The following is a 26,795-nucleotide window of genomic DNA, read 5'->3' as shown; positions in this document are numbered from 1 at the left end:
ATACACCTACCCCTCCATCGTCTCATCTCCACCATATTCTCTCTCTCTCCCAGCTCTCTCGCTCCACCTGAGGTAGCCATGTTTCTTCTCTACAACAAGACACATTTTTATGTCTTTCAGAACTACTCTCACTTCAATGGAAGGGGTCTTGTCTTGCAAGTTACTTGGTAACTTCACTGTTGCTGGTGCTATGCAAAAAGCATGCAGAACACTCTGTAAAATGGTTGGCGTCTGGAAGAGCATCCGACCATAGAAACCATGCAAAGCAGACGGCAGCGCTTGGTGCAGTCTTCTGACTTGTCAACTCTTGTCGAACCGTCCAGTCTATGCTACTTTGAAAAACAGACGTTAAAAGATGATGACGATGATGGTGTGTGTGTTTTTGTGTTCGTTTCCCCAACACCACTTGACAACCGAGGTTACTCTGTTTACATCGCCATAACTTGACGGTTCGGTTGGAATAAGTATTGAGGTTGATTTCTTCAACCAAACTCTCGAAGGTGATGCCCCAGTATGGCCATAATTCAATAAGTTAGATATATATAAAAAAAAGGTAATATATATATAGCGGGTTGTGTGTATGTGTGTGCGTGCGTGTGTGCTTTTTAAGCCAGTTAAAAATTTGAATTAAACTCTTTTCACCAAGTGTTTGAGAGTACGAGAAGATAATGGGCGTTGATCAATCTTTTTCCGGATTAACTTACGTAAAAGAAAAAAACAAAAGAGAGAAAGAAAAAGAGATATTTCTTCTCAATTCATTGATCGTCTCCTTTCCCAAAGCATTTCTGTACCCATACGAACCCCGTCCCCGTCCCGCTAGCATGCCCATATCAAAAATAGTCAGTAACTGAATTTATCAGACCGTGATTTCCCACCTTTTACGCCTTATTTATTTCTACAACCCATTTCAATCGCCGATAGTTACCCAGTGTTTTACTCCCATACATGTCTGGTCCCAGGCTAACTTCCAAGGTTTCGAATCCAGTCTGAATCCTTGCATACGTCCAAGAATAAAACAGCTGACGAGACGATCGGCGGTAGAGATGAAGTGTAGATATAAATACACAATCGAAACATAAGGTTTAATCGCCCAGAAATTTATAATCGTATTAACAACTCTTCTCAGACGTTTAATAAACGGAATTAAATTTATTCGTTTATCAAAACTTCTGAATAGTATGATAGCTTGAAAGACTTTGAGACAAAAACCACCTTCTAAACATAAACAAAATCATTTTGAAGTCTATAATTTTTTTTTTAATAATGAGAAAAATAATAGAATGTGCTTTCCAGTTTTGTCTTTTCCCTCTAACGTTGTTCTTACTGTGTCGTCATCAACTTTTGAGTTTTCACGTCTTCTATTTCGATAAAGTACCAACTGAATTGAAATTTATCGTAACCAATTCTCTTGCTAAAATTAGCTTTATGACCAGTCGAAGAAAGAAAGAAAAAGAAAAAAAATAGTTTTCCATATTGAATTTACTTTCAAAAGATCTGAAGTCACGTAATGTAGCAACTGACGTAAAAGTTGAATATAAAAGCCGTCTAATAATGCCACTGGCTGGCTTTCTTCGTTCGACTGCTTCACTTTTTAAATGATAAATGTAAGGCTTGACTGGTTAGGAATTTGAATTATAAACGTAAATAGGGAAAACACATATATGTATATATATATATATATTTAAATTAGAGCGATATATATATGGGATATAAAATAAGGAAAATTGTTAATGAAGGCGTATTTAATATTAAATAAATCAACACTTTTATAAGTGATATAGTATTATGGCAGTTGGTGAGTGAGGTATTGAAAGAAAAGTGTTGGAAGCCAAGGTGGCCATGGGCACAGCAATGTATGGTAGCACATGGCAGAGTGGCCAACCTCGTTCCCGTGAGCCAATCAGATAAAGCTTTACATCTCGCCTTGGTTCACTCTGCGTGATGAGAAGGCCGGCATTTTGAAATCCCTTCGAAACTTTTTAGAAGGTCATACTTTTATTTAAATTTATTGATAAAGATGGCATCTGATCCTAATCTCAAAGGCAGGGCTCATCTTTTTAAAAACAAAGGAAAAGATGCTGAGGTAAGTGCCGTGATAACCTATATGTTTGTATTCTTTATCATTTTCCTTTCTGTTCTTAGGCTTCTATATCAACTCTCCGCCACTTCGCTCGCTTTTTCTTCCTTTTATACTTCATAAATCTCAATAAATGAATCTTCCTGTTAACATATATTCTTTTTTAGGAACATTATGTTCAAAATAATCCAATAGTCTTGTTCTGAATTGCGTATAATCTATCACTTTTTCTGCAAAGTCTGTCTAAAATCGCAAATAGAAGAATCGATTTAGCAAAGCATGTGGTCTATTTCGTTCGTTAGTGATTTCAGAAAAACGAACATATCAGAGGTATTTTGCTTCATAATGAATGTAAAATACACGTTTTAACACGTTTCAATTTAAATATATCAACGAATAGCTGTAAAAGGCTTAGGGTGGGAATGTTTTGTCCATGTTTAAAAAAATGGAAAGACATCCATGCTTTCTATGAGCTTCTGTCTGTTACATGTGGTATGTCTAAGGAAGAACAATTCTCTCTTTTTTTTTTATATGATTACGTCTCAAACACTCGATAGTTTCTTCAACGATTAATATCTTCAGAAAAAAAAAAAAAACCCGATTCCTACGTTTTTATATAATTCTTCAGATCCTCCTATTTTCCTAAAAATTAAATAAACTTATAAAATTACTTGTAAATGTCTTGATTCGTTTTATAACATTTAACATTTAACACATAATTACAAAAGACGGAATAGTTTTTTTTTTCTTTCAAGACCAGATAAAGACGGGCAACTTGCTTCTTTTAAATAATTAGGTGTGACGAAGCTTCACTCAAACATTTTATTATATACTCTTAACATCTTAACAAAACTGTTCACTTCGTCAACGGGTTATTTTTTATTTAAAAAACATCCCTCCAGTCCTTTTATTGTCATCTGTTAATGAAGTCTTTATTAGGGGATGGCACTTTGATTTCGAACTTTATGTATTTTCCCCCTTGTTCCTGGTGTCGAGATATTTTCTAAAAAAAAATTCCCCCCAAAAAATATCTGATTCTCTTGTTTCTTAGGTTTGTTTTAATTTGTCAGTTTTTTACTTTAATATTCCTCTTGTCATTCTGCGATTTATTATTTTAATTATTAACTTTTGACATTTTCTCTCTTGGTTAAAATAATCACCCTCTTCTCTTTACTATCAATAAAAGAAAAAATTTTAAACAATCATTTATGTCGCACTGACTTCAAAAATGGTTGTTCAGTATAAAAATCACATCAAAAATGTCGCTATTTTTATGTAATGCGCCTCTATTATTCAAGAATATAAACGATTTCTTTCTGAACATGGGATGTGAAAAAATTTACTGCATTGTCTCCAGTCACTTGTTATAGAAACGATGGCCAATACTCCCTACTTTTAACGATCCTCAGGTTATCATCTTCATTATTTTGGTACCTTTATTATAAACCACTGAGACCTGGCATCTCACACCTCGGTCCCCCCCTCCCCATTAAAAAATATATGTAATTTAAGTTTTTTCAGTTGGGTAAAAACAAAATTTTCGTTAAGTTTCTTTAGAATTGTTTTAATAATAATAATAATGTTCGTGTTTCACGGCCGATTTTTTAGTTGTGCAGGAAGGTGTTCCAAAGCTTAGATGTTGCGACATTGCATGGGATATATATATATATTTATATATGTGTGTGTGTGTATGTATGTATATAGGTATATATATAGTGTGTTATCGTTAAATGATTTAAACAGGAACAACCTTAATACAGTGCCCATTAATCACCATAAAACCTCTCCAATAGTGCATAAACCTGTCACATGGCTATTCAATACTGATAACTTGTTGTTGACACAACTTTTGGTATTATTAAGGATTATGCCATTTGTTTTACAGAAATAAAATGGCTTTGGTGGAACTAAAATAACACAACGAAACATAATACGCACATTTTGTCTCCATATTTCTATTTGCATTTAACTGTGCTTCCTTGAGTGTAGTTTGTCAACGAGAGACGAGGTTTTAAATAACTTATCGTTTGCCAATATTTTCCCCAAAATATAACCACTTAATAATAGTTATAATAATAATAATAGGTTGAAAGTTATTGTTTACTTAGCAGCTGTATTTTAAGGATAAAAGTATATTCAAACAAAGGATCCCGTCCAATATATTTTTTTGCAATTTTTTTTTCTGCTAGTTTTAGATGTTTTGCGTTGTTGATGGTGGGTTCCACAAATGTTATAATAAAACTGATTGTTGTTGTTCTCTATCTTGGATTACTAATTACTACTAACTAATTCTAGAGCTAAGATACCAAGCTGGCCAATAGAGTTATGTGCCTTGTCTACACAATGGCCACATTCAGTACAAGAATAATCGCAATCCAGAATTTATTTTAGTTTTTTTTTCTTTAGTATTTAAAGTAAATAGTTCAGTAAAACCTGTATTTAAGTATATTGGCTTGAAAACAAACATAGATTAGGCAACACGATAAATGCGAGTGACAGGGGTGGGGAATTGTTTTTAAATATTTATTAATTAAACTCCAGTTGCTTTTATCTAGTTGTGGACTGCCATAAATTGAACTGATGCTGTCTGTATAGCAACAATACTATTACAACTCTGTACGAAAATATGGGAGTTCAGTTCCTATAGAAAGTTGTCGTTACCAACCATCTACCCCAATATGGGTTTGTTTAATTGGAGTAACTAACATTTAATATTCTTATTTCAACAACTTCTCCGGACGTGTTTAGAAATTAAATTTGAAGTAATCTCAATGTCTGTCGTAGGATGTTTTAAAATTTTCCTGACAAGTATATCATTGAAGAATCGATCAGTATATGTATTTGATAGCGAAAAAGTTCATATCTTGTTGTCTTCTCAGTACTTATGATGCAATATAATCCACAACAAGTATCCCATCAGCTGTTCTATTTAGATATATATATATATATATCACTATTGTTTTTGTCTACTTTTTCGATGTTGGCATCTAGTCAAAGACTTAACACATTTGTTCTACAATGAAACTTCTATACTTCTTTCACATAACAACCATTTATATTTTGCTCCTCGATTTTTCTCCACGAAGTAATCGCCCCATTTCTGAGATATATATATATATATAGAGAGAGAGAAGGGCTCCTTAGCAACTGAAATTATTGTCACTATGCAGATAGTCCATTTTATTTCAATTTTTCACTGTCCAGTATTATAGTTTTATTCATTGTTAATGTTTTGTTTCATTTATTTAAAAAAATAAAATACTTGGTTAACCGAATACATAATGTAGATTATGAAGACCACACCGTCTAACTGTCTAGAACTTTTAATGACCTGTTTGCATGTCTCTAATAAACATACACTGTAAATTGTAGTAATCGATTCATATAAGTAACTACTACTATCTCTTCTGTCCTGTGATTAAGATAGCTTTTGTTTACCTGTTTGAAAATTTATCAATTATTTTAGTGGTTTATTATTCATTATCATTAATAAGATTTTTCTCTATTATTATGCTTTTTCGTTCCCATATTTCTGTTGAAATATACTGCTTTTGTCTTGATTAATTTTGAAAATGATAAATTTAATAAAATAACTGTAAGTATTAAGCTGCTATTTGGAATATAAATCAACATGAATTTTAGATTATTTTTTTTAATGTAGATCACTTAAAACAGAGTTAATATCATCGAACTAGGAGTATTTTCAGGTGGTTTGGCATTACAGGAGTTATAATTCTCTTGATTTCCGTTACTAACCTTGTTGCCTTTCTATAAAATAAGAAAGAAAAGCCCTACTTTTCTGTTCTGATTCATTAATAGTATCAAATTAATGATCCTATATTTTATATAAATTAAACTTGATTATTATAATTAATATTATTTATATATTTACTTCATACTTGGTGTTTTCAATGGTGGTTAGAAAAATTTGATTGGTTAATAACAGGAAATGGTTAAGATAAATTTTATAATCTGCAGAGTATTTTCGTTAATGGAATCTGTGGCTGTGGAGTGAGTGCTCAGAGTTCACTCTTAGATGGTCCTCAGGTGTCATTTATTCCTAGATGAACATGCATGTAGGCTTCATTTGAACCAGGAGTCTTTGTTTCTCAACAAATGGTTTACCCACTAAGTCATTTTACACATTTCTGTGTTGTTCCTGTTTGTGCAAGACATTCTTCGTTATCTCAGTTGTATTTTAGTGTCATTAATCAAAACTCGTTTCCTTCTTGGAAGAGCAGTCATTGGTGCTTGTAACAGTAGGAGTGGTGAGAGGTGCAAAGGTAGGTGTGTCGGGTAATTTTGGTGGTGGTAACTCTTCAGATAATAGAAGTGTTTGTAGTAATGATAGTATAGGCCCAGACAAGTCAACAGTACATCAATACACTTCACCAATTAGTTGGTTGGCCTTTTGGATGCAATCTAAGATGTTTTGTGTGCCTAGCAGCAGCTTTGCCTTGTTCACAGGAACTGGACCACTGTGGGTATTACTTGAGTTTTATTGTGGGGCAGCGGTTGATCAGTGCTGAAGTATTTTTATGTCTTGAAAGAGAAATGTTAGCCTTTTGGATGAAATTTTTATCTAGGCACAGGTGTAGCTGTGTGGTAAGAAGTTTGCTTCCCAGCCACATTGATTCCAGGTTTAGTCCTTCTACTTAGCACCTTCGGCAGGAGTCTTCTGCTATAGTCTCAAACCAATCAAGGCCTTATGAGTGGATTTGATACACGGAAATTGAAAGCAACCTGGTGTGTGTGTGTGTGTGTGTGTGTGTCCCACCACCATCACTTGACAACCAGTTGTTGATATGTTCATTTCCTTATAACATAGCAGATCATGGGAGCCAGTCAGGTAGCACTGGCAGTGACCATGTTCGAATGGTGCTTTTTACGTGCCATTGGCATGGGAACCAGTCAGGAGACACTGGCAACGACCATGCTCGAATGGTGCATTTTATGTGCAAACGGCATGGGATTCAGTTAGGCGGCACTGGCATCGGCCACGACAATGATTTCACTTGACTCAACAGGTCTTCTCAAGCACAGTTTATTGCCCAATGATTGAAGGGTGCTCTTAAATCGACTGGTTATGCTACACTGGCATTGCTGGGTCTTCTCAAGCACAGCATATCTCCAAAAGTCTCGTTGCTCATCATTGCCTCCGTGAGGCCCAATGTTTGAAGGTTGTGCTTCACCACCTCATCCCAGGTCTTCCTAGGTCTGCCTCTTCCACAGGTTTCCTCCACTGCTAGGGTGTGACACTTTTTCACACTACTGTCCTCATCCATATGCAACACATAACCATACCAGTGCAGTCGTCTCTCTTGCACACCACATCTGATGCTTCTTACGTCCAACTTTTTTCTCAGTGCGCTTACACTGTCGTGTATGCACACTGACATTACACATCCAGTGGAGCATACTAGCTTTATTTCTTGCAAGCTTGCGCATGTCCTCAGCAGTTACTGTCCATGTTTCACTGCCGTCTAGCATGGCTGTTTGCACACATGCGTCATACAATCTACTTTTCACTCTGAGCAAGAGACCCTTTGTTACCTGCAGAGGTAGGAGCTCTCTGAACTTTGCCCTAGCTATTCTTATTCTAGCAGCTACACTCTCAGAGCAACCACCCCTGCTACTGTCTTGGTCTCCTAGGTAATGGAAGCTATCAACTACTTCTAGTTCTTCCCCCTGGCATTTGATGGAACCTGTTTTCTGCACATTTTCAGTGTTTATTGCATAGATTCCCTGGGCATAGCTACATTGAAGCTCCAACATCTGGCAACTGACTTAGTAAACACCCACAAAATTATTAACCACTGCACCAACAACCACCTTGAGCACCTTTTTGAGCTCCATGTGTCTAACACACATGGGTATGCCTACAAAGTCAGAAAACAGCACAGCTCCCATGACTTTTGGAAACATTTTTTTCACACTCAGAGTTGCTGAAGTATGGAACAAACTACCTGCATCAGTTGTTTGTTGCCAAGACATTGCATCCTTTAAAACTTCCATGCTTCCTGAGATTTGCCAACACTACACCTGATATACCCCCCCTCCATACACATGTATATCATGACTCCTACACCGTTAACTTTCCTGGCTTTTGTACATAATTCTATGTATTGTACATGAGCACTATACACAATTTCATTATTATTATTATATGAGATGGGGTGGGTAGGTAGGAGAGATTGAGTACTGATTGGCCCTCTGGTGGTTACAACAAGGCTTCCAGTTGATCCGATCAACAACAACCTGCTCATGAAATTAATGTGCAAGTGACTGAGCACTCCACAGCCATATATTCTCTTAACACAGTTCTCAGGGAGATTTAGTGTGACCCACATAACTACTTGGCCGTGCACAATAATGCAGTAGGCAAGGGAGGAATGAGAAAGGAAGATATGTGAGTTCAATGCCCATTGCTTGCAAGTCCACTGTGAAATCATGTCCGCGCTTCTTGACATGGGCACCTGTTGTGAACAAAATAGCTTGCGCTATTCAATACATGTGATTTTTTTTCTTTTTTCTTTCACAGTTCCCTGTGTAACTTTCAGGTTTGTTTGTTTGATACACTGAAGGATTATTACTTTGCTTAGAAATAGGGAAAATTGGCATCAGGAGGGCCATTCAATCATAGAGAATCCTGCCTTAATATACAGTCTGGTCTGACTCCTGCAAGTGTAGACAAGTAGACATTAAAACACTTATGATGATAAAAAACCTGCATGTATACACACTCCACACATTCACTTTTTTCTGGCAGATAGATACAAGTGTGGCTGTGTGGTTAAGAAGGTTTCCTTCCAACCATGTGGCCTTGGGTTCAGTCTCCACTATGCAAGTATCTTCTACTACAGCTCCTAGTTACCTAAAGTCTAATGAGTGGAATTGGTCGATGGAAACTGTTAGAAGTCTAGACATCACATGATGGCTGTAATGAGCATCATTATCATCAAACAAGCGAAGTTGTTCATTTCCACTCTTCAATGAAAAGCATGTCTGCCCAAAGGGAAATATCTTTGCTTGGGAACAGGTGAAGGTTGGCAACAGGAAGGGTACCTGGTTGTAGAAAATTTGTCTGATTCATACAAGCATGGAATAGTAGACTGTTTTAGATAATGTAGACCACTAACCTAATATCTTAACCCTTTAGTACTCATATTACTCTGTCAAAGTGATCATCTGGCTCACAATCATTAGGTAGTGAGTTCAATTCCTGGATCAGGCTGTGTGGTGTTCTTGAGCAAGACATTTTTAGTTGCTCTAGTTAACTCGGCTGTAAAAATGAGTTGCAATGTCACTGGTGCCAAGCTGTATTGGCTTTTGCTTTTCCCTTGGATAACATTGACGTGGAGAGGGGAGGCTGGTATGCATGGGCAACTGCTGGTCTTCCATAAATATCCTTGTCCGGACTTGTTCCTCGGAGGGGAACTTTCTAGGTGGAGTCTCGTGGTCATTCTTGACCAAAGGGGTCTTTACCCTTTTACTTTGTCAAATGTGATTCTTATTATTTTGAATTAATCATGCATTATTATCTTGTAGCTTTGAGATTTTGATGGTGTGATTGTTCTTGGAGTGATGTAGGGTAGGTGTGACACCAGATTTGGCCAATTTCATAATAAAACACGTAGACTGCTGGGCCTGAATATGGCTGGTTTCAATGCTAAAAGGTTAATATTAACAATATGAATCCCTCCTGTGAAAATTGGATATTTATTGACTTTGCTGCTGAAAGGATTAAATTTATAAGAACCAAATTGTTTTCTACTGTCCCCAAATAGTATGGCCTGCATATTCAGTGTTGAGGTTGTAATACTTTCTCAGTCTTTAATCTGCAGGGCTATTTTTGATTCATTTTACTGTGGATGCTAAAAATTATATATCCTTCAGAACTTTTTAATAAAATTTTTCCTCTTGTATCTTATAAGAACTCATGTATTTAACCCTTTAGCATTCAGATTATTCTGTCAAATGTAATGCTTTTTTTTTTCACATTGTTTTGAATTATGTATTATCTTGTAGCTTTGATATTTTGATGATGGGGTTATTTTTGAATGACATTGTTGGACAGGTGTAAAAGGCAAGATCTGGACTGTTTGAACTTACAATGGGTTGAATATTTGAGCTGGATATGGCCAGTTTAAATGCTAAAGGATTAAAATTATTGCAGATGTGATTCAGTACCATATAATCATTTACTGACTTTTAACCCTTTTGATACTACCCTGCCTGAGCCCACCCTTGGTTCTATCATACCAAGTCCTCATTTTAAAGCGATTTAAATTAAAACCTTCCCACAAAATTTCATGTTAATTTATGTTCCAAACGCCAGCTCAGTGTAGACAAGGTTATTTTACTGACTTCTTCATTATTTTCAGACTCAATTAAGACAAAGGTAAATTGTCTTGACAGAAATATGGTGACATAGTTACATAGATTCTGGAGCAATGTTGCTGAGAAAATAACTGATTTGAGGAGGCCTGCACTGCTTCTAATTTGAATCTTATGTGGAAGCAATTAACCTCTTCATAAAAAGCAGTATGCTAAGATAGGGCCCAACACTGTTGTTGGAGTCATGTTTACTAAAGTATTTCTAATGCCTAGTTAAAACACAAGCTTCAGTTTCAACTATATTCTTTGCTGAACAACATACTACTATTCCTGCATTGTTTTTGTATTTACCCTACATAACTGTGTCCCAATGAGCCCCGTTTGCAGCATGATTCCTCATCATAAAAATCATAAGTTCTGATGCCAGGCTTTATTATAGTAGTTTTTGCTGTCAATGTTGAAAAAAAAATCCCCTCAATTAAAAGTTTGCTACTTTCATATATTCTGTTCAGTTGTATAAATTGGTCATTGTTCACTGTTCTTAATTTGAGCCATGTGATCTATTATGCTCAAGACAATGATGATAATTCTAGAATATAATAATGTTGCTTCTCTCTGGAGCTGATCTTTCAGTAGTTTATGGTTACACTTGCAGATGCTTTGATGTGGATTATCTTGGAAATCAAATCAGTCAGCGATTATTAAAAGCTGAGCTGACACTGGACACAAGTTTAAAATAGTTCCCATCTTCTCTAATCAAAAGTGAACTGGCTTCAAGTCTGATCTCAAATGATAGTTAATTCTTTGAGGTGAATACCAATACAAAGACTAGCTTTCTCGATATTTTGAGATAATTTTAACAAAGCACAGTTATCAAACTAAATATTGACCCTGTGTCTTTACTATCTTGCTCCGAGTTCTTTTCCTATGCTTTTGGTCCTTATGTATTCCTCTGATAATATTCAGAATTCCACCTTGCATTAACACACATCATCATTACCATTTAGCATCTGCTTTCCGTGTGGACAGAAGCTGCAAGCTAGAAGATTGCGCCAACTTCTACTGTCTGCTCTGGCATGGTTTCTATGGTTGGATGCCCTACCTAATACCAACCACTTTATAGAGTATACTGAGTGCTTTTCTCGTGGCAAAAGTAAGGTCACCATGCAACTTGGAAGACAAAGATCCCTCAACTGAGAAGAGAAGTAGTATAGAACGAGGTGGGTTTCTATCAGGTGATGAGAGGTTAGAGAAATGGTTCTCAACCAGGGTCCATATAAGATTTTGTTATTAAGCTTTAAGTGCAATAAATTGGTTATATTTCTACAATATACAAAAATCTTAACAGTTTAAAAAAAAAAGTTTTTATGCAATTCCTAATAATATTCAATTATAAAAATATAATAGGATATTTTAAACATTGAATAGCTATGAGGGTTCCCCCACTCTGAATAAAATAGGAATCAAAGGGGTTCATAGGCAAAAAATGGTTGAGAACCATTAACTTAGAGTAGGGATCCCCAAACTTTTTACACCATCAACCCCTTCATGGAATCCTTCACTCCCCATTGCCCCCCAGGCATGTACAGGAAACAATAATTAGGTAGATGTGCATTTATCGATTCCATATTGGGTGGTGGGTCGCCATCGACCACTTTGGAGACCCTGGGTTAGAGTATGATAGAGGAACAGCAACACATGGCTACTCCAGTTGAAAAAAAAAAAATAAGATGGCAGTGGAGAGGTGTCTGGGCATACCCCCAGAGGCAGGGGAATATAAGTGAAATGGGTTGGACAGGGTGAGTGGGCAGTGACATACGTTTATCAAAATGAGTAATGAAGGATTATTTATTGAAATTAAGACAATTAGCAATGAGGTTGAAAGTTCTGCTTGATTACCCACTACACTCACGGAGTGGTTGGCATTAGGAAAGGCATCCAGCCGTAGAAACATTGCCAGATCAGACGGCCTGGTGCAGCCTTCTGGCTTCCCAGACCCCAGTTGAACCATCCAACCCATGCTAGCATGGAAAGTGGATGCAAAACGATGATGATGATCTTACAGTGATTGTGAATAGTGATTAAAAGATTTGTGGTTTCCGGGTTTGAAAACTGCTTTTTACTTTCTCGGTGACTTCACATTTCTTGATAAAGGATTTGCTTTGATTAATTTATGGCTTTTGGTGATATGCAAATATCTCAAGATGGTGTGTATTTCGTGGCTAATATCTCATGAAGTAATATTATTTATACCACATGTCACCTAAGATAATCTGCTTAGAACTAGCAGAGAATTGATCTCTTGGCTGAATTCAATGGTCAGAGACTTTGATGTATTGATAAAGCTTTGGCCTACTTAGTTGTGAGAGGGATTGTGGTGTGATTTAAGTCAGTAGTTTGAGGTGGTGAGGCCAGAAATAGGAAAAAGTATTTAGATGTCTCAGGGATGCAAAGAACAGATTGTTCTTTTGGTTTTGGCTCCAAAGCATTTGTTATCAGAGTTTTTATGCTGGGGATGGTGGAAAGAGATGATTTTAGGTAACCAGAGTTGTAATAGAGAGAATGGGATGGAAGATGTAGATATTTTGGAAAAGTCTAGAAAATCCCAGAAAATATGGTTAGGGTAGTTTTTGAGCAGCCCCAGTCAATATTGTTAACAAAAGTTAATGTCTTGTTTTTATTGTGGATCAACTCTAAGGTTTAGGATTTCGACATTTGCCTTTACTTCGTGAATGGTAAATTAATTATATAAAAATAATTACTTAGATGAGATTTGTAATTTTGGATTTATCTCTTATTGCTTAATAAGATGGTAGCTATTTTGCCTAGGTCAAATCTAATCAATGGTAATTCAGCTATTACCATCCTTTCTTTATTTTCGGCTATAATGTATCTAGAATTACATTACCTAGTGAATCCTTCCTTTTGTAAGGTGGTAAGACGTGATTTGAGGAGGGTTTGGTTGCTATTTCTAACAAGTTGAGCTACCATACAAGGGCTCTCTGAAAACTAGTTAAAATTAGTAGTTGAGACTAGTTAGAGTACTTGTTTTTCTGCTGTATATGAGGTTAAAATATTTTTATATTGAGTGTTAAAGAGACAATTTGGAGACCATTCCCTTGAGAGTCAGAACCATTGAGCAGCTACAAATAAAAATCTACAAAACATTGAAAAATGGGAAAGCGGGAACTGGTATCTCTCTATATATAGACGGCAAAATGTCTGTCTGTATCCTTTATACAAATCCATAATTGTTCAGTTAGAGGGCTCGCACTTTCTATGGTCATTTAAAACCGTCCAAGGGTGGTCGTGCACATCTTTACATTTCCCCAGTCACCATGCAAAGCCATTAAAAAATCAATAGAAGGGACTTTTTTGTGAATTTTCTATCCAAAACCCAATCAAAATGCCCAAAACTTGATACACCAATTGAATGCCAGCTAGCTGTATGTGATTGGTCGGAGATTTGGACAGTACTCGCGTGTATGTGCACATGAACGCAGCTGTATATGCATGCACTAGCACTATGACCGGGTCAACGCCGGGTCATAGTGCTAGTTAATAGTAAAATAGATAAGATTTTAACTACCAACTGTGAAAAAGTTGTTGACAGCAAAATCTAATTCATAGAAACAGATTCTATTACAGTTAGGGTGCAGTGTACTGCAACTCTCTCATTACCAATAGATTATGCACTTGCAGAAAACACAGACTTATTTATTTGGTTTTGAAAGATTTCTGCAATTTCATCATCATCATCGCCATTTAGCGTCCGCTTTCCATGCTAGCATGGGTTGGACGGTTCAACTGGGGTCTGTGAAGCCAGAAGGCTGCATCAGGCCCAGTCTGATCTGGCATACTAGAATTATTGTTTTTAGCTTGTGAAAATATGTACCACTTAAAAATCACCAAAACTCCAAATTAATAATTATTTTACTTGTTTCAGTCATATGACTGTGGCCATGCTCGAGCATTGCCTTTAGTCGAGCAAATTGACCCCAGGACTTATTCTTTGCAAGCCTAGTGCTTATTCTATCGGTCCCTTTTGCTGAACCACTAAGTTACAGGGATGTAAACACACCAGCATCGGTTGTCAAGTGATGTTGGGGGCTGAACAAACCAAGACGTACAAACATACACACACACATATATGCATACATATATACGACAGGCTTTCAGTTTCCGTCTACCAAATCCACTCACAAGGCTTTGGTCGGCCCAAGGTGCCACGCAGTGGGACTGAACCCGGAACCATGTGGTTCGTAAGCAAGCTACATACCACACAGCCACTCCTACACCTAAAGACTTATCTTATAAAGGGATAATCTTGCTCCGTTTATATTTTGGCACTGTTTCTGTTTTAGCGGAATTTTCTTTGAATATGATTTTAATGCTTGAGAAATGTTCTGATGTTGATATATCTTATCTTACAGGAAATGCGAAGAAGAAGAACTGAAGTAACAGTTGAATTGAGAAAGGTTTGTTTGTTTTTGCCATTTAGAAATTGAAACACAAAATAGTTTGGGAATTTGTACATAATGTAAAATAGAAAATGAGAAAACCTTTTGAATGTTTCTGACTCTGATTGCATTGAGCAATATTTAAAATGATCCGACTGCTTTCTTACATCCAATATTATAAAGCAGCAAGCTAGCAGAATCGTTACCACTGCTGAACAAAATGCTGCAAAGCATTTTGTTGAGACTGACTTTGCCTTTCATCTTTTCAGGGTTGATAAAATAAGTACCAGTTGATGATTGGGATTGATGTAATCAACTTACCCATCGTCCAAAATAACTGGCCTTGTGCCAAAATTTGAAACCAGTATTATAGATGATTGCAATGGCTTTAAATTAAAGGCATAGCATATATAAAGTTGTAATTTTTAAAAACAACTTGAGATTTCATTGTCCTTTATTTGAATTTTATTTAGATATTACATTTTGAATAAACTTTTTTATTCAAATTTAAAACTTTAGGTATCTTACCAAAAATAATCATTATGCAGAACACAGTTACTAAGTTAGGTACCTAACTTTATATAATTATATACTTAATCCTTTCATTACTATATTTCTAACGAAAAGAGGAACATTCAGTCACAGAGAATCCTACCCTAATATAGTCTGGTCTGACTCATGCAAGTGCAGAAAAGTAGACATTAAAACACTTATGATGATAAGAAACCTGCATGTAAAGAAACCTTTGTGTTTCAATTAAATTCTAAAATAATTGTGAATTTAAACTAATTTCATAAAACAACTCTGTTTTATTTATTAATATGATTTTTGGAACACAATAAAAAGTTCTTAATCAAATCTATTTCGTAATTTTTATCTCAAAGCAAATCTGATTACTGGTAAATCAGGTAAATTCAACAAAATGTAAAGGTATTTAAATTTTGTTTAAGCATCAATGTAGAAAATGAGTTATTAGCTAATATTCAATGAGTATGCAACACAATTTTGATAAACTCACATGTGTACATAGATACACAGAAACACAGAATGATTCATAACTTGTACTTTAAATTCATCACTGTTCAAGGCCAACTCTCACTTTACTGACAGCCTTGCTCTACATGGCTTGAACAGCTCTAACAAGCCACTCCTTTATTCTAATAAGAGAGTGGGGGACCCTGTCATAAAATCCTTGCCAAAACAGACACAATAGCCTAGAGTAGTTTTTCTACTTGGCCGGCTCCTGTCAACTGTCCTACCCATTCATGCATGGAAGATAGATGTTAAAGGTGATAGGTGATGATGAATTCAAACTAATTAAACGTTGTCATGCAGTCTTAAGGGTAAATTAAAATTACAGGTAACTATAAAATAAAAAATGGAGTATATTTGAAAAAAATATTTATAAATCAAATTTATATGCACACCCACACACTATATTCCTAAAAACGCTTGGATTTCTAATTTTCCAAGTTTATGGGAAACCTCAAAATATTTTTTTTTATTCTGCATAATGATTGGTTTCTCACTTCAAAGTAAAAAAAAAAAAAAAAAAAAAAAAAGGGCTTCATTTCCTTGGAAAGACTGGTTAGGTCCTCCTAATATCTTACTAAAAATAAGCAAGAGAAACAATTTTGAAATTCTTCCTGTATTCATGTACAAATTTTAATTTTTTTTTCTTTTAATCACTATCGGAACTGTTTTTCTTTCACAAAAAGAAATATCCGATTTATAATTACACATGGTTTTCATGTTTGCTGTTTATATCTCTTTAGAAAATACTTCGAATTCAAACTCACTGCTTGACAACACAAAACTGCCATCCGTTTTTCGTCAATTGAAGTAGCAAAAAATGGGTGGGGAAATCTCCAAAAATTTTCAGCACTCAGATATCATGTACAATAATGTAACTTAGTTGTTTACATAGTGAAATCACATTTTCATGAACATACTAATGAAATTTGTGCTGAAATTCTCATTAAAATATGAATGTCATTGAGGCTGGTTTCAGGCTTTTTGGTAATTATTACTCTTTGCTAAAATTTTCTTCAGGCAGTTACAGTTGGGTTGGCCATGAAAGAGTTGACTATATATAATTATATACCTAACTTTAATTATAACTACTTCAGTTTTAGTTCTGTGATCAAATTCTTTTGGATTAATAACACTACAGTAATATTCTCCTGGGCTTAAACAAAAGATCTTCAATTTTCATTAAATAGTATTATATTAAATAGTATTAACAGTTTTAAGAAAAAAATTTTCATTAGCTTAACCCTTTTGTTACTGTATTTATTTTGAGATGCTCTGTGTTTCTTTCAATTAATTTTAAATATAACAAAGAATTTAGTGAAATAACTTCGTTATCATTAAGCTAGTGTTAGGAACATAAATTGTGACTAAGGTTTGATGGAAGATTTTAATTCAGAACTTTTGAAAACAAGATATTTGTACTACAGAGCCAGAGCCGGTTTCAGCCGGGTTGGTAACGAAAGGGTTAATATTTAAGCATTAAAATATACTTCATCAGTAAGATTAATGCCCATTGCTATTGCATCCCTCTCACATCGAAGATGAGTGCATGAGTAAGATGATCACTTAAAAAGGAATGTTTTAGGTTGGGACATAGAAGCAGATAGATGTACATGATGTTAATTTACATGTGGGACATCATAGAACGTCTACCTTAGTGTTGAAGAATTAGAATATTTTGTATGAAAAATTGATGTTTATAGTGATTAGATGTGGGTGGAAGTTCAGAGGAGCTGTGTACTTAATAGAAAACAGCACAGGAGAGATACTGCTGCATTGGTGCAGATGAGATGATGAGATAGTTTCTGAATGCAAATCAGTGAAAGCTTGTTGTTTTCAATGATGAGCTCCGTTTAGATGTTGTAGGGAATTAGCAGCTGTTAATCACTGAAGTGGAACTGTGTTAGTGACTTTGTTGCAATTGGTGCTAAGAAAATGTTGGCACCAAATAATAAATGGTTAGGTCTTTGTATGGTTTTGAATAGCTAATATTGTGTCTTCCATGCTGTAACTACATCCATAAAGTAGTCCTCTTAATACTTATTAATGTTAAGACAGTAGTGCTTCCAGCAGAAATTGTTGGATGCGGTATAGTGATAGGATCTCGTTGAGTATTCTATACTCATTACTCATTTACTTGTTTCAGTCATTTGACCATGGCCATGCTGGAGCACCGCCTTTAGTCGAGCAAATCGACCCCAGGACTTATTCTTTGTAAGCCTAGTACTTATTCTATCGGTCTCTTTTGCCGAACCGCTAAGTTACGGGGACGTAAACACACCAGCATCGGTTGTCAAGCGATGTTGGGGGGGATAAACACAACACACACATATATATATACATATATACGACGGGCTTCTTTCAGTTTCCGTCTACCAAATCCACTCGCAAGGCTTTGGTCGGCCTGAGGCTATAGTAGAAGACACTTGCCCAAGGTGCCACACAATGGGACTGAACTCGGAACCATGTGGTTCGTAAGCAAGCTACTTACCACACAACCACTCCTACGCCTATGGGAGTTACCATTATAGGTTTGTCGTTATATCATAGTTTTAATTCCAAAGTGCAGAATATGTCAAAAGCTCTTAAATTCTGTTCTGTATTGATTTGATTTTGTGATGGTGTTTTTAAAAAGTTTGATGCCTATATCTAAGTAAGCGTTTTGGTTCTGTTCAATAGAATAAAAGGGATTTACATATACTGAAACGACGGAATGTTCCTGCCCAAGATAGTACTGATTCTGAAGACAATGAAAAACCAACAACACAGAATTTACAAACAATTGTTCAAAATGCTGCCAGCAATGAACCATCAGTTCAGCTTAGTGCTGTTCAAGCTGCAAGGTAAGTCTTTTTGATTCTCAATTATGCTAGACCAGTGCTTGAAGATTCATATTTTTTTTCACCATTTTTAATAATAGTATTTCCTACGGTCAATGCGGGTTTCAACATTTTTTCTTTATCAAGTTTTGCTATGGAATGTTGAGCTATTTGTTATTGATAGTCTCTCAAGTCTTCCTCAGATTTGAGAGGAAGACCAGTGCTTGGGTATTTATATTTATAATAAGATAGCATTTGATAATAGCATTTCGTACAGTTAATGCAGGTCTCGAATAAGCTTTTTTTACTTTGTTAGTTTCTAATGGAATGCTGAGCTCTTTGTTGTTGGTAGTAGTCTCGTGGGTCTGAGGAAGACAAATCCACAATTTCTTGCTGAACAACCTCCACAGATGATTTCTTTGTTGTATATTCAAGCTCATTCCTTCCACCAAGTCAATATTGCCGGTACAGGTGCATGCTATGCCACATGTCAGCTGTTGAAGTAATCGCAGAACAAATTGAAATGAAATGTTTTGCTCACGAACCTAGCACAGCATGTGGCCTGGAAATCAAAACCCGATCTCACAGTCATGGGTGCAATACCCCTAACCACTTGGCCACAAGCTCTGACGTGCTGTTTCAAAGTAATTAATCCACTTTAATTAGTGGAGTTACACCTGAGCTCTTGCAGTATTTGATCATGTGCCATTGTAATACAAATAACATTACCCTTAGAAATTGTTACAGTCTCTCTCTCTCTCTCTCTTTCTTTTTTTTTTTTTTTTATGTAGTCATACATTAGGAGGCGCAATGGCCCAGTGGTTAGGGCAGCGGACTTGCGGTCGGAGGATCGCGGTTTCGATTCCCAGACCGGGCGTTGTGTGTGTTTATTGAGCGAAAACACCTAAAAGCTCCACGAGGCTCCGGCAGGGGATGGTGGTGATCCCTGCTGTACTCTTTCACCACTCTAAAGGCGGTGCTCCAGCATGGCCGCAGTCAAATGACTGAAACAAGTACAAAAAAAAAAAAAAAACATTTTAAAAAAGAAACTATTTTAACTAAAATTTCTTAGTTGTATTTTTGAGTTGTTTATGAATAGCTTTGACATGTGAATGTATTTATTGTAGTTTATAAAAATTCTATATTCTATTAGCCAGAGTAATGCAAATGTCGTTATTTTTATTATTTTAAATGTGTCTTCTATTCATATTTTTGATTAAAAATAAATTGATCTATATTTTCTATAAATAAAACTTAGTCAAAATTTAATTTGTTTTTAGTATTGTCAGACTGCTTAAACTGTTGCATTTTCTTCTAGGAAACTGCTGTCAAGTGACAGAAACCCTCCAATTGATGACTTAATATCATCTGGAATTTTACCTATTCTTGTTGACTGCCTTTTAAATCATGAAAAGTAAGTTATTTTCTTTTTCTTTCAAATCCAGTTTTCTTATTAAACTGGTGACTGGAATAATTGTGAATTTAGACTGGTTTTGTAAAATGACAGTAACTGTTTTACTGATATATTAGAACACAACTGAACGGATCTAACATAGGGCTAAACTATGATTATGCACTCTCCAATCAGTGCAGAAGAGAAACAAAGGAAGAAGTTGATAACATTAGACTTTCTGGACATGAAAGCATTTGGAGAGAAAACTGGAGGGGCATCTTTGTTTTGATAACATCTTTGAGAGTGGTTTGGTGTTAAGTTATGACGACTTAATGTCAATAGAGTGGTTTGGATGAAACCACAATAACAAAAACAAAAGTCCTGCAGTGTAGGGTCCTGTCAGCCACTCTCTTATATCAGACATGTCTGCACCACCATCATCACTGCCACCTACTATGCAATACCTCACATATTCATACATCACTATTTCTGTCTCCTATAAAAAACCTCACCTCTACCTACATGTTTTACAATTGGACAGTACAAAACAACCTCGCTCTCAACTCAGACTAGTCAACCATGTTTTTGAAACAAGATGACCTTACATCTGACACACTACAATGACACTCTGTCCAAAACAAAGTAGAAAACGTTGGATCCATTCTAAACACTTGGGTGAAAGCAAATAAGAACAGATGTGTTAACAAGAAAATGACCCTACATTATATGTCTACTCTCTGGTCTCCATTTACAACAATTTTGATAAATTAGAAACTAACCAAGACACCATTCTCTGAATAGCCACTGACTGCAAAATATACCTAACATCATGCACATGATGAAATCCATGTATTCATACAAGACAAAGCTCAAAATGACCCCAGCCCCTTCTCGGAATTGAAAATCTGTCAGAAAGCAATACTTGCAGCAATCATCTATATCTTCTTCAGTATCTGCCTTATCTCCTTTGGCAGATGCTCAATTTCATGTTGTTTGTCTTTCCTAATAATATCCATGTAGTTGAATGGTTTTCATCTTCTATTAAGGTGTGGAAGCCCCCAAAATATAATGCCCACTATGGTTTGGTATTCAGCTCAAGAGCGGTTAGTAAAAAAAAAAAAAAAAAAAAAGCCTGCCCTGCATTGAGCAATAATAATTGATGGACACAAGGTGTCCTCTTTGGCCTTGTGTTCATGCCATGGGATATTTTGTGCCCTTATAAGAAGCCTGATGCCAGTACATCATCATCTTTTTATGTTTGCCTTCCATGCTGGCATGGGAAGGACGGTTTGACAGAAGCCTGCACCAGACTTCTGTGACTGTTAAGTGACACCTGTACTGACAGGGTCACTGAGTAACTTGCAAGACAAAAATCTAGTACCATCATGTTAATCTTTAAGTTCCTATTTCATAGTTGAGCTGTATAGAGAAGAAGGCTCTGTATACAATCTGAAGAATGCCAGCCTTATCGACTTGGAAATTATTGATTGCCAGGTATTTTGAAGCGGGTTACAAAGAACTCTAGGTTGTATCATGCTTCAAACTATATCTGCCAAGACCAACAGTAATCTTAACCTCAAAAGTAGACAATTATTTTTACTACATGTAGGTTACAATCAGATAAAAACCTGACAAGCATATTTCTCAACAAAACACTAAACATTCTCTTTCCTACCCATGAGCATCAATGCAAATGAACAAAGACTACTTTGATACACTTGGACTACAAGACTACAGTTACCCAACCTGGAACCTCCCCTTATTTCTAGCTATACCTCATAAATCCAATTGCATTTGGCTCTATGCCTCCTCGGTAAAACCTTCACACTTTTATTGCCCATACCGACACAACTAGATGTGCATTGTTTATGAGTTGACTCTACATAGACACCTTAGCTTCTGGGGAGATGCTAACAACAACAATGGCAAGATTATTTTCAGAAAATGTTTGATCCCAATTGTCATGTAATCAGCTGTCTACCAATTATAGAAGAAATCACAAGATTAATAAACAAATAGGCCTTGATAGCAAGACCTCTTGGGTTGTACTACTCTCTGTAGTACTACTCTCTGTTCCTCTTTAGCTGAAGCAGTTGCTTTTCAGTTAGCAAAAAGATGAGTCAGCCATGTGTGTGTGTATGTTTGAAATATTTTAACTAACTCTTTTCAACTTGGTAATTGGCTGTCCACTCTCTTAAATGTCATTTCCATCTCAACTGGACTAGATATGATTATACTGACCTTGTTGCTCTCTCGTACTGTTTACTCATATCGGATGAAATACATTACCCTAACCCTTTTGTTAGCATATTTCTGTTGAAATACGCTGCCCTTGTTTTAATTATTTTGAAATCCTGGCCTCCGTGCCAGTGGCAAGTAAAAAGCACTATCCGATTGTGGCCGTTTGCCAACCTCGTCTGGCACGTAAAAAGCATGCACTACACTGATGGAGTGGTTGGCATTAGGAAGGGCATCCAGCCGTAGAAACATTGCCAGATCAGACTGGGCCTGGTGCAGCCTTCTGGCTTCCCAGACCCCAGTTGCACCGTCCAACACATGCCAGCATGGAAAGTGGACGCTAAACAATGGTAATGAAGAATTTAGTAACTTTGCTGTTATTAAAGTTGATATTTAGAACATAAATTAACACATGAAATTTTGATGGTTTTAATCTAAGGTCATTTTGAAACGAGATGTTTGTATCAGTGAACCAGTTGCAATCTCAGGTAGACTGGTATCATAAAGCTTAAGTTAAACCTGAAAGTGAATGTAGCTAAAAGACTTAGCTACCCTTTGACTGAATGATGCTATAGAGGAGAAGGGGGTCAGCTTTATGTTTGGGAGTGAAAGGTTAGGGTATGAAATGTAAGGAAGGCTCAGAACAGGTTTCTTGCTGTAGACGCATGGCTGCTTACATTATACAAAAGTGGGCGGGAGTAAGCGAAGTGGTACTAGAGAGTAGTGTCAAGGGGTTGTGCCTGGGGCAGAAGAATAAGAAGGGTGGGCAGTTAGTGGTTGAAAGAGTGTCTGGAAGGAATGAGGGCTGGTCAGAGATGGAGTAAGATTGGGGATATATTGAATGATGAACAATGGTTGAGGTGGTGCTGGGATCAATGATAAACATGAATTAGGTTGAAGGTAAGGGAGAGATGGTGACTAGAGTTTGGGAAAGGTATTGGAAAGAATGTATTATCAACGATACATCTGAGTTTGTATTGATTGTGCAGAAGGGTGAACATCCAGTTAAGGGCTTACCAAGCTTTAGCTGTCTGAGTTTTTATAGGATGGATGTCAAGCAAAGTGGTTGGGAGTAGGGTATCTTAGTCTTTTAGAAAATATAAAATATGTACTTCTGTCCTCCTAATTACAACAGCAAAATACAGTAGTTAGGTAACTGATGGAGTGAGCAGTAATATAAACTAAGAACTTGAAGACATAAGTTAAAAACATAAAGAACACTGCTTTAGATGCAAGATCATCTCCAGTAGAACTGTATTTCATGGCTATTCCTCAAAAGTTATATACCATAGAAGCGAGTATGGTTACAAGGTTAAACTGTTCACATTGCAGTCATGTGGTTTTGGGTTTGTTCTGTGTGCCACCATGGAAACAAAGGTTGGTGAGAAGAATGACATTTGGCCTGCTTAAGCAAATTTCATTCCACCAATTCCAACTTGGGAAAACACCTGTAGAAATGATGTGTTTTAGTGGTGGTACATGCAATTAGTATAACATTAACTAAATCTTTGCCAATCGTTTAACATCTGCTTTCCATGCTAGCATGGGTTGGACGGTTCAACTGGGGTCTGGGAAGCCAGAAGGCTGCACCAAGCCCAGTCTGATCTGGCAGTGTTTCTACAGCTGGATGCCCTTCCTGACGCCAACCACTCCATGAGTGTAGTGGGTCCTTTTTACGTGCCAGACGAGGCTGGCAAACGGCCATGATAGGACGGTGCTTTTTACTTGCCACTGGCACAGAGGCCAGATGAGGCTGGCAACGGCCACGATCGGATGGTGCTTTTTACGTACCACCAGCACGGAGGCCAGTCGGGGTAGCGCTGGCAACGGCCACGTTCGGATGGTTCTTTTACGTGCCATCGTATCAATAAACATAAAAACCTTCCTGGTTTCTGAGTAAACCATTGCAACAAAAACGAGAGAATTTTTAAAACCCCTTTTGATACCAATCCACCCAAGCAGTGTTCTATGTAAATTAAAACCTACCATCCTGTAATGTAAATTAAAACCATCTGTCAAATATTTATGTTCTGAACACTGGCTTAATAATCACAGTTATTCTACTGAATTCTTCGTTATTTTAAAAATTAATTGGAACAAAGGACTGCATATATCAACAAAAATATGGTAATTCTCCATAGGGATTATTATACTCAACCATTTAACATTACACAGCTTTACTCGTTTATCGGGCTTATGATCATTAGTATGTTCATTAGCATAACAGCTGTTTTCATGTTCTATAAATATAAGTGTTTGATCATTTGTTGGTTGTCTTTCAACTAATGCTCTATAAATAGATATATTAGTGTGTCATCAGTTGTAGTTGCCTTTGATTAATGCTCTATGAATATGTTATTGGGTGCAAATGTGGCTGTGGCTATGTGGTAAGATGCTTGCTTCCCAGTCACATGTTTCTGTGTTCAATCCCACTCCACAGCACCTTATTATAGTTTCGGGCTGACCAATGCCTTGTGAGTGGATTTGTTAGGCAGAAACTGAAAGAAGCCTTTTGTGTATGTGTGTGTCTTTGTTTGTGCCCCGGCCTCCACTTGGCAACTGGTGTTGGTGTGTTTACATCCCTGTAACTTGGTAGCTCAGCAGAAAGACTGATAGGATAAATATCAGGCTTAACAGAAAAATAAGTTCCGGTGTCAATTCGTTTGACTAAAAATTCTTGAAGGCAATGCCAGTCTAATAACTGAACCAATTAAATAAGACAAAAAGTATTAGTGTATATAGGGAGAATATCTTTTTTAGTCTTGGTTGCTGTTGTCCTTTTGTGTGGCTCAAGTTTATCTGTCTGGAAATGTTTAACTTGCTTCTCTGCTAATCCATTTGTTCTCTGCAGGAAATAGGGAAGATAACATGTCGCAAGTTCCATTTACATAGATTACGGTACTTTGAATACTTTTGCCAAGTTGCATTTCCATGAAGTGTCGTTATTTATTTTTGGTGCTTTCCATTTCGAACAAGTATTTTGTGCATCATTCACTTTAATAGCCATGTTAGCAGCTTTGAATCATGACCGCAACATTCCTGTTAGGTACCTACTTTTACTTTCATAGTATACAACATGACTTTGCACCAATTTTAGTTAGATCTTGCACTAACATGTGCTTGAACAAATCTATTTACAAAAAGCATTTCTCTATGTTGAACCAAAATCAGAAACCTTCAGTTTTCAAAGAATACATCAGGTCCTAATCTAACATGACTCCCATACAGTTTTGTATGCTATAAAAACCTAATTGTCTAAAACCTCCATATTTACATTATCATTTTTCATTCTCCTCATCATCATTTGAATGTCCATTTTTCCATGCGCGCATATATCAAATGGAGCATATTGAGGCAAATTTTTCTACTGTCTAATGTCCTTTTTGTTGCTAACCTTTGCCTGTTTCAAAGCAAGGTAATATTACTCCATGGGCAGACATGTTCTCACAGCATATTGGAAATGAAGGGCACTTCGTCTTTGACTGAAGAGATCATTTACAGCTCTCATGCAATGAGAAGGGAATGAGATTCACACATGCATGCATGTGTGTGTACATATATTACAAGGTTTTGATCAGCCCAGGGCTATAGTAGCAAATATGTGGTTGGTAAGCAAACTTAGCTCTCAGCCACACTTGCAACTACTGTGATCAGTGAGAAAAAGACCATCTGGATGTATGAGGGTTTTACTTCTTTGTCATTGTCAATTTCTCCACATCAAGTTGATCAGATATGTTCCAATAATTCAAACTCTTCTGTTACCCTATTTCGGTTGGAATACTCTTTACTCTTTTCAGTCATTTGACTGCGGCCATGCTGGAGCACCGCCTTTAGTCAAGCAAATCGACCCCGGGACTTATTCTTTGTAAGCCCAGTACTTATTCTATCGGTCTCTTTTGCCGAACCGCTAAGTGACGGGGATGTAAACACACCAGCATCGGTTGTCAAGCAATGCTAGGGGGACAAACACACACATACATATATATATATATATATATATATATATATATATATATTATATATATATATATATACGACAGGCTTCTTTCAGTTTCTGTCTACCAAATCCACTCACAAGGCATTGGTCGGCCCGGGGCTATAGCAGAAGACACTTGCCCAAGATGCCACGCAGTGGGACTGAACCCGGAACCATGTGGTTGGTAAACAAGCTACTTACCACACAGCCACTCCTGCGCCTAAATTTCTGTATTTCGGAACGTACTGCCTTTGTTTCAATTAATTTTGAAATTAACGAAGAAGTTAGTAAAATAACTTTGTCGTTATTAGGCTGGTGTTCGGAATAAAAATTATGAAATTTTGTCATCAGGTTTTAATTCAACCCTTTAGTGTTCAGATTATTCTGTCAAATGTGATGTTTGTTTATTTAAAATGGTTTGAATTAATCCTGCATTATCTTGTAGTTTAGAGATCCCAGTGAT

At 36.4% G+C, this 26,795-nt stretch overlaps 1 protein-coding gene across 1 annotated transcript in view; it reads left to right on the top strand.

The window, feature by feature from the left end:
- The first annotated feature begins 1,921 nt into the window (after window positions 1–1,921).
- Window positions 1,922–26,795, top strand: part of LOC115221966 (importin subunit alpha-4) — a 46,950-nt gene continuing 22,076 nt past the window's right edge. Inside the window, exons 1-4 of the mRNA XM_029792064.2 lie at window positions 1,922–2,083; window positions 14,848–14,892; window positions 18,586–18,749; window positions 20,044–20,139. Coding sequence (XP_029647924.1) covers window positions 2,018–2,083; window positions 14,848–14,892; window positions 18,586–18,749; window positions 20,044–20,139 — 371 coding nt within the window. The 5' untranslated portion in view covers window positions 1,922–2,017. The remainder of the gene's footprint in view (window positions 2,084–14,847; window positions 14,893–18,585; window positions 18,750–20,043; window positions 20,140–26,795) is intronic.

This window comes from Octopus sinensis, linkage group LG19, assembly GCF_006345805.1.
Source record: "Octopus sinensis linkage group LG19, ASM634580v1, whole genome shotgun sequence".
Classification (NCBI taxonomy): domain Eukaryota; kingdom Metazoa; phylum Mollusca; class Cephalopoda; order Octopoda; family Octopodidae; genus Octopus; species Octopus sinensis.
Note: the sequence above shows the minus strand (reverse complement) of the source record. Positions and strands in the feature narration are given on the sequence as shown.